The sequence below is a fragment of the Prinia subflava genome, chromosome 19 (assembly GCF_021018805.1).
Source record: "Prinia subflava isolate CZ2003 ecotype Zambia chromosome 19, Cam_Psub_1.2, whole genome shotgun sequence".
In the NCBI taxonomy this organism is placed as follows: domain Eukaryota; kingdom Metazoa; phylum Chordata; class Aves; order Passeriformes; family Cisticolidae; genus Prinia; species Prinia subflava.
Genome location: NC_086265.1, coordinates 8,702,767 through 8,715,226, shown reverse-complemented (window position 1 = coordinate 8,715,226; position 12,460 = coordinate 8,702,767). Strand labels below are relative to the sequence as shown.

Genomic DNA, 12,460 nt, shown 5'->3' with positions numbered 1-12,460 from the left:
AAGCTCTTCTACTAGAGAAGAATGTTTTTCCAGCTCCAGGCTGGCAGGTTCTTTACACGGGTCCAGCTCCCATTTGTTAGTTGCTACACACACTACATGAGACTTGTTTATAAAAATTAAAGTGCGCCTAGACGAGTTTGTAAAAATCCCACATTTCTGGCATGTTACCTTAATTTCTTCAGGTTTAGGGCTACCTAATCCATCTTCCACCTCCATTTTAAACTCAGCCAGCTGTGTTGGAACCATGTTGACCATAGGGCTCTCCATCATTCCCAAGGCAGTCACAGTCTCTGAATTTATTCCGTCTTTGTAACTCATCACTGGGGAGAAGGCAGGGTGCTGTTCTAAAGAGGGCGGTGTTGGGAACATCCTTTGGAGGTCTGCCACAGCTGAAGAGGATGAAATAACACAGTTAATCATTCAAATAAAAATTCCCAAGGAAATTCAATAAAACAGAAGAGATCAATTCAATGCTAGCTCTTATTTCATCAGTTAAAAACTAGCAAAGCTTCTCCAGACTTACTGGGGTTCTGACAGCAGTGTAAGTCTAGACCAAAATTAACTCCTAGGGATAAATTCCCTGAATTCCTAGGGACACTCAGCAAGGTTACTGTTCAGCAGGAACAACAACCTGGTAGACAGACAAACAAATGTACAGTTTACCAGCAACTAATAAATCCTTCCTAACTGGAGAGGTGAATTGACATTAACACCAAGCTCACCCCAGTGACTGCTTCTAAGGAGTCACGGAGGAGTTTCCTCCCTTTGCCAGAGCTGACCTAGCCCTAGACCAGGAGGCCTTTGTGTGCCCTGAGCTGCATTTCTCCACTCAGTCACTGTAGCCTTGTCTGGTCCAAACAAACCACAACAACAGGCAGTTCTGCCCAGGAACAGACTGCAAGCATCCCGAAGTTCCAGTGCCAGAGAAGCCACAAAATTATCATTTTGCATCTCAAGACATTAAGCCAGGAAGATCCCTAAATGACTTCTCAGGCAATGAATGTAATGGAATCATCCACTGCCTATTTTTATTCTTTAAGCAGGACAACCACCCCCAACAGAGATGCTCTATACAGTGTACTGCAATCAAACACAAATCACAGCAAAGCCTTGCATGTTCTCCCCAGCTCCATTCTGCTTCCTTCCAGCTACAGCTTCCATATTTATTTTGTGTCACATTCAGTGTAAATGCTCTATTTTCCTGACTTAAATTAGGACTGGTCCTCTCTGGACAAAACCATCAGTGGTGAATCATTGTAATTAGAGAAGTCCCACAAGTTTCTCCTCTTAGATACTTTTTTGGATTAATTTAATTTAATGTCCAATCCCATTTCCATACCCAAGCTGATGGGACACAAGGAAACTCTTGTACTCAGTAACAGCTGCACCCTAAAGTTTACCCTAATTAATTCATAAATTAATACAGATGCCTTTCTGACTGGTAAACACTGTGTTGTGGAAATCCAAATCAGTAAGAAGAAATACTGTTCTCAAAAACTAACGGAAAAAGGCAGAAATAAGTGAGGGGATCAGAATTATCTACGGACTGTGAACACCTGCACTAACAGCACACTTGTGTAGGATGCTGCAGCCTCAGGATGTGTCTCCCCTTTGCCTTAACACGGCCAACCCTGCCTGTGATGCTTTGTGCCCAGAGATGACACAGCCAGGCTACTGAACCCTTTAGACAAAGGGAAAGCACTCAAACAGGGGCAGTCCTCTCAAAATGCAGTTCTTTGGGTAATAGCTGTCCAAGCTGAACCCAGTCCTTCACAAGCTGGAAGGACTGGAGCAGCAGAGTAAACAATGGGCTATGAATTATTCCCACTCTGTCCATACTCTTTTTTTCCCCACTCTCTCAGCATTTGAATTTAGAAGACCTTAGTCTTGTCCTGATACAGTATAAATCAAAACTGAAAAAAAGTTCAGCAGAATGGAAGAAACTTTTTCACCAGCATTAGTACGGAATACAATGTTCAGGCTGGCAGCTGGACTAGCTCCCCCTTTTTCTCACAGGGAGAGGTGCTTTAGGCACAGGAGAGGGGACAGGGAGGAAGGTGACAATGAAAGGTGGCCAGTGGGAATTTATGATGCTGTACAAGGCACTCCAGCTCCCCACAGACACTGCTCTGCCTCGACAGCTGGTGGCAAGGCCACAGCTACAAGTGGAGTGTATCTGTTTAACTTCACACTACATCATTTTCTCACCTCCAGCTCACTCCACTTAGCAAAATTCTGCAGTGCAGATTCATAAAAAAGTTTAATTACAAAAAATCCCCCAACCCTACAGCAACAGGCAACTATCATCATTCATTTTCATGTATGTCATGCTTGAAAAAGCTTTGCATATTTTAAAAAGCTATGGATCAACTAAACCTGTCAAAATCCAATCTCTGTATACTTCAGACTTCTACATTTGAGTAAATCAGCACAGCTTTTATGGGTCCATAAAACTCTGACTCATCTCCTTCAGACTGGTTTTTTTCTTCACCTCAATTTGTTCTCATTACCAGCTGAAGTTAATGAGAAGGCTTTAAAGAATGATTTGCAGAGAGATTGGATTTCTGCTTACAGTGGCCACAGAAATCAAACACTCTCCCTTCTCACCACTAAGTAATTTGTAATTTGATTCGTTACTATTATACTAGAAATTCTCACCTTCCTCCTGTCCCACAACCACATTTCTCCTTTATCTCAGAAGAAATGCCACCAACACCAGCAGAATCAGAGATCTGTTCAGGTTGGAAAAGCCCTCTGAGCTCATCGAGTCCAACCACGGCCCAGCACTGCCAAGGCCACCACTGACCCGTGTGCCCGAGTGCCACATCCACAGGGCTGGGAAATCCCTCCAGGGATGGGACTGCAGCACTGCCCTGCACAGATGGGCCAGGGCTTTACAACCCCTTCAGTGAAGGAATTTTCCCAATATCCAACCTGACCATCCCCTGGCACAGCCTGAGGCTGTTCCCTCTCCTCCTGTCCCTGTTCCCTGGGAAGAGAGCCCAACCCTGTCAGGTGCAAGAACTGCAGCAAAGCCCTTGAACCTCGGAGTGCAAATAACCATTCCCAGCAGTTGTTGGCACAGACCTTAGAAAAAAAATCCCCTTTTTTTAAATCTAATTTCATACAATTCCATAAGATTCCTGCACTCCCATAACCTCTCTTGTCCATGTGCAGGGCCTGCACAAGTATCTCTACCACAACCACCTAGAAAAGATCCACACAATGCCTCCAGGTGGAACCCAGAACTTTGATTTTAATCATGTACTTTCATATCCAGATTAAACCCTGAAGGTGATTTTAGTTTTAATTTGTCAAATGTTCAATGCAATTTTCTTCCAAGACATATTGCACCATCATGGCCAGTTGGTAAGCCATGGTTTTAAATTCTTTGATTTTGTTAAGTAGAAGATTTATACATAAAGAGGGATTTGGTAATGGTGGAAGTGCCCAACAGCGAGCAGAGAAGAGAGGGGAAAGCTTCCAAAGGAAGATTTGTAACAAACCCCTCCCATAGTTCCAGACCAAGACCACAAAGGCACCAGCAGAGTACCTCATGTCTCAGCAGGCTCAGTAAAAACCCGTGTCTGCACTAGCCCTGCCCTCGGCACACGCTGGCAGTCCCCGCAGCGGGCACACCCCGGGTACCCCGCGCCGGGCAGGGCTGGCAGGGCCTGGCTGTGCCAGTGCCCCGGTACTCACTGGGAGGGTAGGGCACCGCCGTCCGGCCGTCCTTGCCCAGCGGCCGCTCCTCGGAGCCCGCCGCCGGCAGCTTGGAGGAGCGCAGGGCTGGGGACACGGCCTGCAGCAAACACAACAAACTGCAGTCAGCACGGCACCTCGGGGACACAGAGACAGCACCTGCCCCTCTGCTCTCCCCCCCACTCCCCACGAGTCTGCGCCTTTTCCACTCTTTCAACACTAAAAACAAAAAATATCTGCCTGTCTATATATCCCCTCATAAATTGCTGCATACATGTAACTATGTATTTTGACATTTCTGTACGCAAATTATATTCAAAATGTTATCACAAGCCCTGAGCTTGAAATGCATGTGACTGCTCTATTTGTTTCCATGTTTGGATTACTCCAAGGTAATAATGAGAATATGATACTGAGAGTAAGCCCAACACATGCAAATGGTAAGACAGGAAAAACATTAGGGCTGTCCAGGACAACTTCAGAGAAGAAAATAATTTTTTATTTTTACAGAACAGTCCTCTGGTAGATTTGCACATTAACTGGCATCTGAAGTGCAGTTTGTGTGGAACCACAGTAAGGAGATTGGTGCACTTATAAAGTCCTGCCAAGAACAAGGCATAAGACTTTTAAACATTGTTATCTACTAACAGTCACTTTTGGACCACCTTCTGTATCATTATGGCTGTATTAGATTATGCTTAAAGATAGTGACTATCCAAATCTTTGCCTTCCCAGGTAATTTTCCCCCGCTCCCCATAACTGATAAAAATCTGCATTTTCTTCTGTATTTCCTAACATGCATCAACCATTTCTCTCTGCACTGAAATAAAGTGCTTGCAGGAATATGAGGGAACATGACTCAGAGAATTACTGGAATCCTGTAAGGCTGAATTCATTTTTCTATAGGCAGGTTCTCAGACAGGGTAAAAGATCCCATCATCAATTAATAAAACTTGGATCTTTTCCACCATAATTCTCAAACACAAAACACTGACAGAAGCCCAGGACACAGAACTAGAAATTATGGATTTATAAAGGAACTGCATGGCTCTCCCTATGGAAGCTCCTTGCAGCCTGTCCACGAACGATGGAATCCCTGAAGGATCTCTGTCTTTGCCAGCAATCCTTCCCAGCTAAAATCCAAGCCTGCCTACCTGGAATCTCTCTCTCTCTCCCATCTATTAGGGACAACCATTCCCACCAGGATTCCCGTTTTTTGTCCTAGAGAACACTCCTCCCACAGACTCACCCCCAGCTCATCCTCGTCGGAGTTGTCGAAGATGTTGTCGAGGTCGTGCAGGGACGGGGCCAGGTCGGTGACCTGGGTGAGGCTGCCGGAGCCGGCCCTGGCGGCAGCGCCGTCCTGCCGCGGCTCTGCCACCGCCGGGGAAGGGAACAAACGGAGCACGGTCAGGGAGCACAGAGCAACACAGCGGCACCGGGCCCCTCTGCAGGGCTGCAGCAACAGCACTGAGCCCCTCTGCCGGGCTGCACCAACAGCACTGAGCCCCTCTGCCGGGCTGCACCAACAGCACTGAGCCCCTCTGCCGGGCTGCAGCAACAGCACCGGGCCCCTCTGCCAGGCTGCACCAACAGCACCGAGCCCCTCTGCCGGGCTGCAGCAACACAGCAGCACCGAGCCCCTCTGCCAGGCTGCAGCAACAGCACTGAGCCCCTGTGCCGGGCTGCAGAAACAGCACTGAGCCCCTCTGCCGGGCTGCAGCAACAGCACCGGGCCCCTCTGCCGGGCTGCACCAACAGCACCGAGCCCCTCTGCGGGGCTGCAGGAACAGCACCGGGCCCCTCTGCCAGGCTGCAGCAACACAGCAGCACCGAGCCCCTCTGCCGGGCTGCACCAACAGCACTGAGCCCCTCTGCCGGGCTGCAGCAACAGCACCGAGCCCCTCTGCCGGGCTGCAGCAACAGCACTGAGCCCCTCTGCCGGGCTGCACCAACAGCACTGAGCCCCTCTGCCAGGCTGCAGCAACAGCACTGAGCCCCTCTGCCGGGCTGCAGGAACAGCACCGAGCCCCTCTGCCGGGCTGCAGCAACAGCACTGAGCCCCTCTGCCGGGCTGCAGGAACAGCACCGAGCCCCTCTGCCGGGCTGCAGCAACAGCACTGAGCCCCTCTGCCGGGCTGCAGGAACAGCACTGAGCCCCTCTGCCGGGCTGCAGAAACAGCACTGAGCCCCTCTGCCGGGCTGCAGCAACAGCACCGGGCCCCTCTGCCGGGCTGCAGGAACAGCACTGAGCCCCTCTGCCAGGCTGCAGCCTCGCGGGCCGCTCGGCACCACCCAGGCCTGGGCAGTGGGGAAACAAGGAGGAGCTGCTGCTCATCTAACATTCTAACAAATATATCATTGTTTTTATTAAAAAACCAAGTTTTTTCCATCTTGGGAGCTGTCTGTAGCTCTGGTATTACAGACCAAAGTTGAGCTGTGATTTTTCCCTCCGGATGTTATGGCATATGGGTATTTTTGCTTTGCAGAGCAAATCAAAGAGCTTTAACTCACCGGTCTTAGGAGCAGAACTGAAAATGGACATGGCATCTTTTCCATCAGGAACTGGTGTGGAATGGCCCGTTGTCGGGATTTCCTTGGAACCAATCCCATCTTCTGACTGTACAAAAAATCAAAGAGATTTCATGGATATGAATTTAAGCTATGTTAAGAACAAATGTTTTCCTCTGTCCAGCCAGACTCAGGGGTCTGAGTTAAATATAAGATTTTCAAAGGATTCCATAGAACATATTCAGTTCTAACAGCCAGTCCAGGTAATTACACCCCTCAAACTTTCCAGGAAAAAACATCTTTTAGAATGTTTGCTTGCACAGCCAGACACCAAAACAGCTCCATAAAGCATAAGATACACAAGAAGCCTCATGGAGGTGATAATATAAAATAATTTTTTAAAAAACACAAATACAAATATATGCATGTCTCATTTTGTTCTGTGGAACAGACCTGTGTCTTCCAGAGTGCTGTACAGCAAACACTGTACTACAGGACAAATCCCACAAGAACATTAATGCCAAAGACTGGATTTACACCTTACCTTGTTCTTTTTCGAAGGATCTTTCTCAGCCCCAAGTTTGCATTTTTTATTGACAGTGAAACTGTACTTGATATCTCCATCTTCGAAGGTGTAAGGATCACTAGTGTCTCCCCAGCCCTCTCCAGGGGGTTGTAGTAGAGGCAAGGGGTCGAGATAGTTCAGGGTCTGCACTGGTTTCTGCTCCTCCAAAATTTTAAACCGTTTATTAGGTTGTGCTAAGAGCCTGAAGTGAAAATAAACAAGCAAAAGCACCATGAAATAAAACCAGTGTAATCTGCAGCTGTCACACAAACAGCCCATGGCTCACTCCATCCCTCTTGATCAAGTAGAAATATTTTTTTCCTCAAATAAAGCATGTATTGGATACATTTAGTATTAAATACCTTACTGTATTAACACCTACTTTGGGACAATGAAACAAGAATCAATTTTGTCACTGTATAAATGAAAACACTTCAAAGTCCAGCCTTCTCAGGCTGTGTTTTTCAGGCTGAAATCTCTTTCAACCTAGCAAACTCCATTGTAATTACCAAACCCAATAGTCTTTTAACTCAATAGCTCTTCCTCAATTAATTTTTCCTCAACATTTTCATTAACCAGTCTTTCTGGTGCATTTTTTAAAATGCATTATCAGAATGCTACTGTAATTTTTAGGCTAGCATAAAATACAAAAATAGGTTACAAAGAGACTGATCAGTTCTTGTAGTGTCCCACAGAAAGCCAGATATGGAAAAGGCAAGCATCCTGCAATAGAGTGTTTTGATTTAAGTATTTGGTGCTCTCTGCAGCACCTGTGATAGTGAAGCAAAGCCTCAGCCTTTCCCAGTTGAAAAGTAGGAATCACAGCTCGGTGCTGACTCAAACTGCCCAGCCCTGCTCAGTGTGCCCTCTCACCTTTTCAGTGCAGTGCTGTCGGGGCTGATCTCCATCCTGCCATCATACCTCTCACACGGCAGCTCCGGCGGCCGGAACTCGGGGTCGTCGCTCGAAGGGACACTGTAGGTCCTCCACACGTCCACGGCCTCGTTGCTCTGGGTTATGCCACAGTACAAGGCTGTCTCACTGACCTCTGCCATCAGAGGCAACCTCTGTCCCACCAGGACTGTCCTGTCGTCTAGGCTGGGCAGCGGCTGCAGCTCCAGCCCGCTGCCGTAGAGTGCTGGGTTCACAGGAACGGAAGGGGGGTCCAGGTTCTCCGCCTCCTGACCTCTGGGCTGGGGGCTCAGGGTGGGAGGCAGAGGGGAAGTGGGGGAATGGGGTGAATCCATAGGATTCATATTCATTTGCTTGCTCGGATTTCTAGCAGGCAGCGAGAGCGGCTTCTCGTATTTCCTGGAGCTGGGAACCTCCAGAGCGGGCTCCATCCCGGCCAGCCCCAGCTTCTGCCCGGCCGTGTCCTGCTCCATGCATAGCTCTTCGGTCACCGAGGGCCGGTGGTGAAACGGCATCAGGGGCCTCTTTTGCAGCTTCTCTGCCTTGTCCTGCCGCTCGGTGGTTTTGTGCTTTGAGGAGGCAGGAGGGGGCAGTGCCGAGGCCGCCGCGGGCCCCACGCCGAAGCCGGGCTGGGGCAGCGTGGGGGGCCGGCCCGAGGCACCAGCGCAGCGCTGCTTGAACACCTTGTGCCTGCAAAGGACGGGAGAAAGCGCTCACTGCATGCCCTGGGCAGGTACCCGACCTCAGGGGACAGCCAAACCCAAAGAGCAGCACTGAGAAACCTCCTGCTGCTCCTGATCTCACAACTGGCTTTTAACTTCTGCCTGATGGAGGAAGCTCGAATAAATACTTTTAAATATTCAAAAAAAATAATGCAGTAACATACAATCTTATTACAGGCTTCATATGGGTCTTTGACTTTGTATCCAGTATCTTTGAGACTGAGAAGCACAGGATTGAATTTCAGTGTTTCAGGTACTGCTAGAAAGTATTTTCATCAAACTGATGATGATTCCCAAGGATGTGACAACAGGGATATAACTCTGCTCATACTTTTACTGGTCTTTTTTGTTGTTCAGGGCTTTTTGTTTAGTTGTTTATTTGATTTTATTATGCTAAACAGAAATCGAAAGATGTGTCTGTGCTTAATATTGAAACATGTTTAAAAATAAACACCATTTCAAAATGAATCACTCCATCCCTATTTTATGAACAACAATAGGACAACAAAACCCCATTTCAAAACACGTAATGCACTTTTTACTTAAAAAGATAACCTACGTGACTACAAGTGAAGTGGACTGGATTGGAGACACCCAACCCTGTGTACAGGTGCCCCTGTTCCCTGGGAGCTCCCAGGCTGTGTGGGGTTATCCCAGCTTTCCCCAGGGCTTTGCTGTTCCCGGGACACGCTGCAGACTCCCTGCAGCAGCAGATGCTCTGTGCCTGCAGTCACCCTAACGTGCACCCAGTGCCCTGCAACTGGAGGTTTGCCTTAAGCGTGTTCTTGTAACATCTTACTGCCTTAACTCTCCATCATTCACCGTGTTTTAACTGACTGCAGAGAATTATTTCAGACATTCTGCACCTCACACACCAAGCTGGTCTGATGCTGAGCACCAGACAGCCCTTTGAGACTCCAGATCTAAGATTATATCCTGACATTTATCCAGTACATGGAATGGGCACAGAAATGACTAAAACAATTTCTGTATGCCAGTAGCTGCTCAGGTTCTGCAGCTACACAAAGTATTTATTGCTGCTTGAAATCAGGTATTGCCTTCATTTTAAGGATAATGTTTCCATTTCCCAGCTGCTGTGTTTACCAGCTCCAGCATGATGTGGTAATCACTGGAGAGATGAACAGGCAGTGTGAAATTGCAAGTGCAGCTGAACCCATCCACAGAACCAGGCTCCCACTGCCCACTACTGAATGCCAGGCAAAGCTGGACCCCAGTTTTCCACAGGAAACATTTGGCATTCTGACAAAACATTGATCTGTTCCACATTCTTGGGTATATGAACACAAACAATGTGTATAATTGGGGGGAAGAGCTGCAGAAACATCCCCTCACTTGGGATGGAGCAGGGAGTCTCCAGGTTGAACATTCCACCCTTGTGGGATGCACAGTCCCCTCTTCTCTTCCTCAGACTACACAAAGAAGAATTCCATGTTTAAGGAATGTTTCTTTTGGTAAAGGTGCTTTTATCATCTCTCTTACAAGTAGGTGCTGACCTTGGGAATTAAGAATTTCAGTACAAGTGCTTCACAGGACTATTTCACTGCAAACTGGGGTGTTTTTCTAGCCCTGTAACATCTCTCTGATAGTTTTAAGAATGGTTAAGTATATTGGTGATGATAGTTAGTCTTTCCTGAGTGAGGAGTTCTGGAATTCTCACCACCCAAAGGTGACAGATAACATTAACAACCTCCTAAAGTGTGTGAGTGAGCTGAGAATTCTTTCTGATCCAGTGACAGTGGATCAGTGGACAGTGACCAGGCTGCAAAGGTTTAATATTCTCTTGGGTGGGTTTTGATGCCCCAGCAGATTGACATGAAGTGATTTGTAGGGATGTTTTCCCTCTTCCTCCAAGTATCAGGATGCTCACAAGCCTAGGCAGATCCTGCCCTCTTCACCACAAGCCTTAACCACTTAACCAAAGGTTCCAGCTCTGAAAAGCAGCAGGATGAGTTCCTTATGGATGGGAAGTGATCCTGGCCCCAAAACCATCATTTTTCCACTTGGATTGGCTCCTGCAAGTGACAGTGGGCTGAGATGCAGATGCATCCCCCAAATGTGATCACAGGTTTGGTATTACAATTTCCTCTTGTCTCAGATAAAGCCTAACTCCCTTCTGTAAGTGTATCTCTGTCTGAACAGGGCCCGTGCAATATGACAAATGTTTATTCTCTTCAAAGCTCACCTGGAACAAGAACAACTGACTCTTTGGACTGGATCCACAAAATCCCATGAAACACTATTGTTAGGAACTTCCTCTTCCAAATTTGCAGCTGTAATTTGATTCCTCCTGAAGAAGAGAAGATTATTTTAGTAATCACCACCTTTTGAAGAACAAAATTTTTAAAATGTACATGCCTAAATTCATATATGTTCCCCTCAGATAAATTATTTCCTTCTACCTGACCCTTGAAACTGACAGCAGATCCCTGTACTACTCCTTACATTCACAGTTTGATTTATATAGGAGGAAGGCCCCAGCTCTGTATCAGATAACTCTGTCTGAGGTCTGAGAACAAGAAACAAGGGGAAAGCCATTTAAACTGTTTCTGGAAATTAGTCTGACATACCCAGTGAGGAAATTGCATGGAAATAGGAAAAAAAAAATAGTTCAGGGCTCACCATGCCGTGATACACTTTAAACCTCCAGTACTAAAGGTCTGTGATACTAACATCAATTTATACACCCTTGTCAATTGAAATTTCAGTCCAACTCATGTAATGCTTTACAAATACTCCCCTTAGAGCCCTAAATATCAAATATATACAATCTGTTCTGCAGTCACCCAGCTTTCAGTGTAGTAACTACCACTGGAGATAGAAGCTGCCATCACTAAATCTGAGAGCTCAGGGCTGAAGGCACATCCTATGGATGTGTGGCCTCAAGGACTGTCACAATCAGGGTACACAACTGCAAGCACAATGGGAGGTGTCAGGAGTTCTCAGCTGAACATAGGGACAAATTTTCTTTGATAATACAACATTTTCTTTGATAATGCTGTTTGGCATCATTAGCTCTGATTGCGGGCAAAGGAATCCTGTAAGGAACAACATTAAGGCAAACGATGACAATTTTAACTGTATATTTTGTGTTATAAATAAGCAAAGCATGAGGACTGCTGCCATACTTGGACTGTGCCCTGTTGAGGATGCATTCCTTCCACACACGGTGAACAATACGGTTGTGAAATTTGGGAGCAATCTTGCTTGATTTCTTTGGACTGTGGACACTGACTGTCCCCTCCTGCACAGCTGGATGGCTGATGCTGCTCTGAGAGCAGCCACTTTCTCCTGCAAGAGAAACAAAGCATTAATGTCACAACTGTCACAACTATTGTCACTGGCTATTTTTTCCTGGAAGTCTCTGAGCAGGCTGCTGACTCCTGATGTTCACATTCACTGGGGAATGCTCAGAGCATCCTTACAAAACATTTTCAAAGCAACACGTCCTTTGAGGTAACAAAGATGGCACCAGATGCCACAGACATGGGCAACAGAGCTGTGCACATACTGCACCTCACATGATGTGATACACTCTGTACATTATATATCTATATGTATCTATAAAAAATACACTCCCTAATAAATGGAGGGACTTCAGATAGCCCCTGCAGCCCTGGACTGAATCACTAAGAAATGGTGCAGATAGAGCTTTCTCATTATTTTCCTGGATATTAAACTTGAATTTATATAGTCTTTGGGGAGTTGCTTTAAAGACAAAATTTACTGTAATATGGATGGTCCTAAAAGCATCTATTAAGAAAACTAATCATTTATGTAGACTATTTCAAAGCAAGGGTAAGTTCCTTACACTCTGCATTAAACCTCACTGAGGAAATGAATAGATCACTGATGCTTTCCCACAGACACAGGCTGGCAGAGCTGGGGGTGCTCACCTGGAGAGGAGAAGCTCCAGGGAGAGCTCAGAGCCCCTTCCAGGACCCAAAGGAGCTCCAGGAGAGCTGGAGAGGGACTGGGGACAAGGGATGGAGGGACAGGACACAGGGAATGGCTTCCACTGCCAGAGGGC

At 46.8% G+C, this 12,460-nt stretch overlaps 1 protein-coding gene across 1 annotated transcript in view; it reads right to left on the bottom strand.

Moving 5' to 3' along the window:
• MED13L (mediator complex subunit 13L) overlaps positions 1-12,460 on the bottom strand; it is a 167,707-nt gene that overhangs the window by 29,058 nt on the left and 126,189 nt on the right. The window contains exons 8-15 of the mRNA XM_063415529.1: positions 11,559-11,721; positions 10,616-10,720; positions 7,652-8,380; positions 6,758-6,980; positions 6,217-6,322; positions 4,952-5,076; positions 3,703-3,802; positions 169-389 (exon numbers count right to left, since the gene is read on the bottom strand). Coding sequence (XP_063271599.1) covers positions 169-389; positions 3,703-3,802; positions 4,952-5,076; positions 6,217-6,322; positions 6,758-6,980; positions 7,652-8,380; positions 10,616-10,720; positions 11,559-11,721 — 1,772 coding nt within the window. The remainder of the gene's footprint in view (positions 1-168; positions 390-3,702; positions 3,803-4,951; positions 5,077-6,216; positions 6,323-6,757; positions 6,981-7,651; positions 8,381-10,615; positions 10,721-11,558; positions 11,722-12,460) is intronic.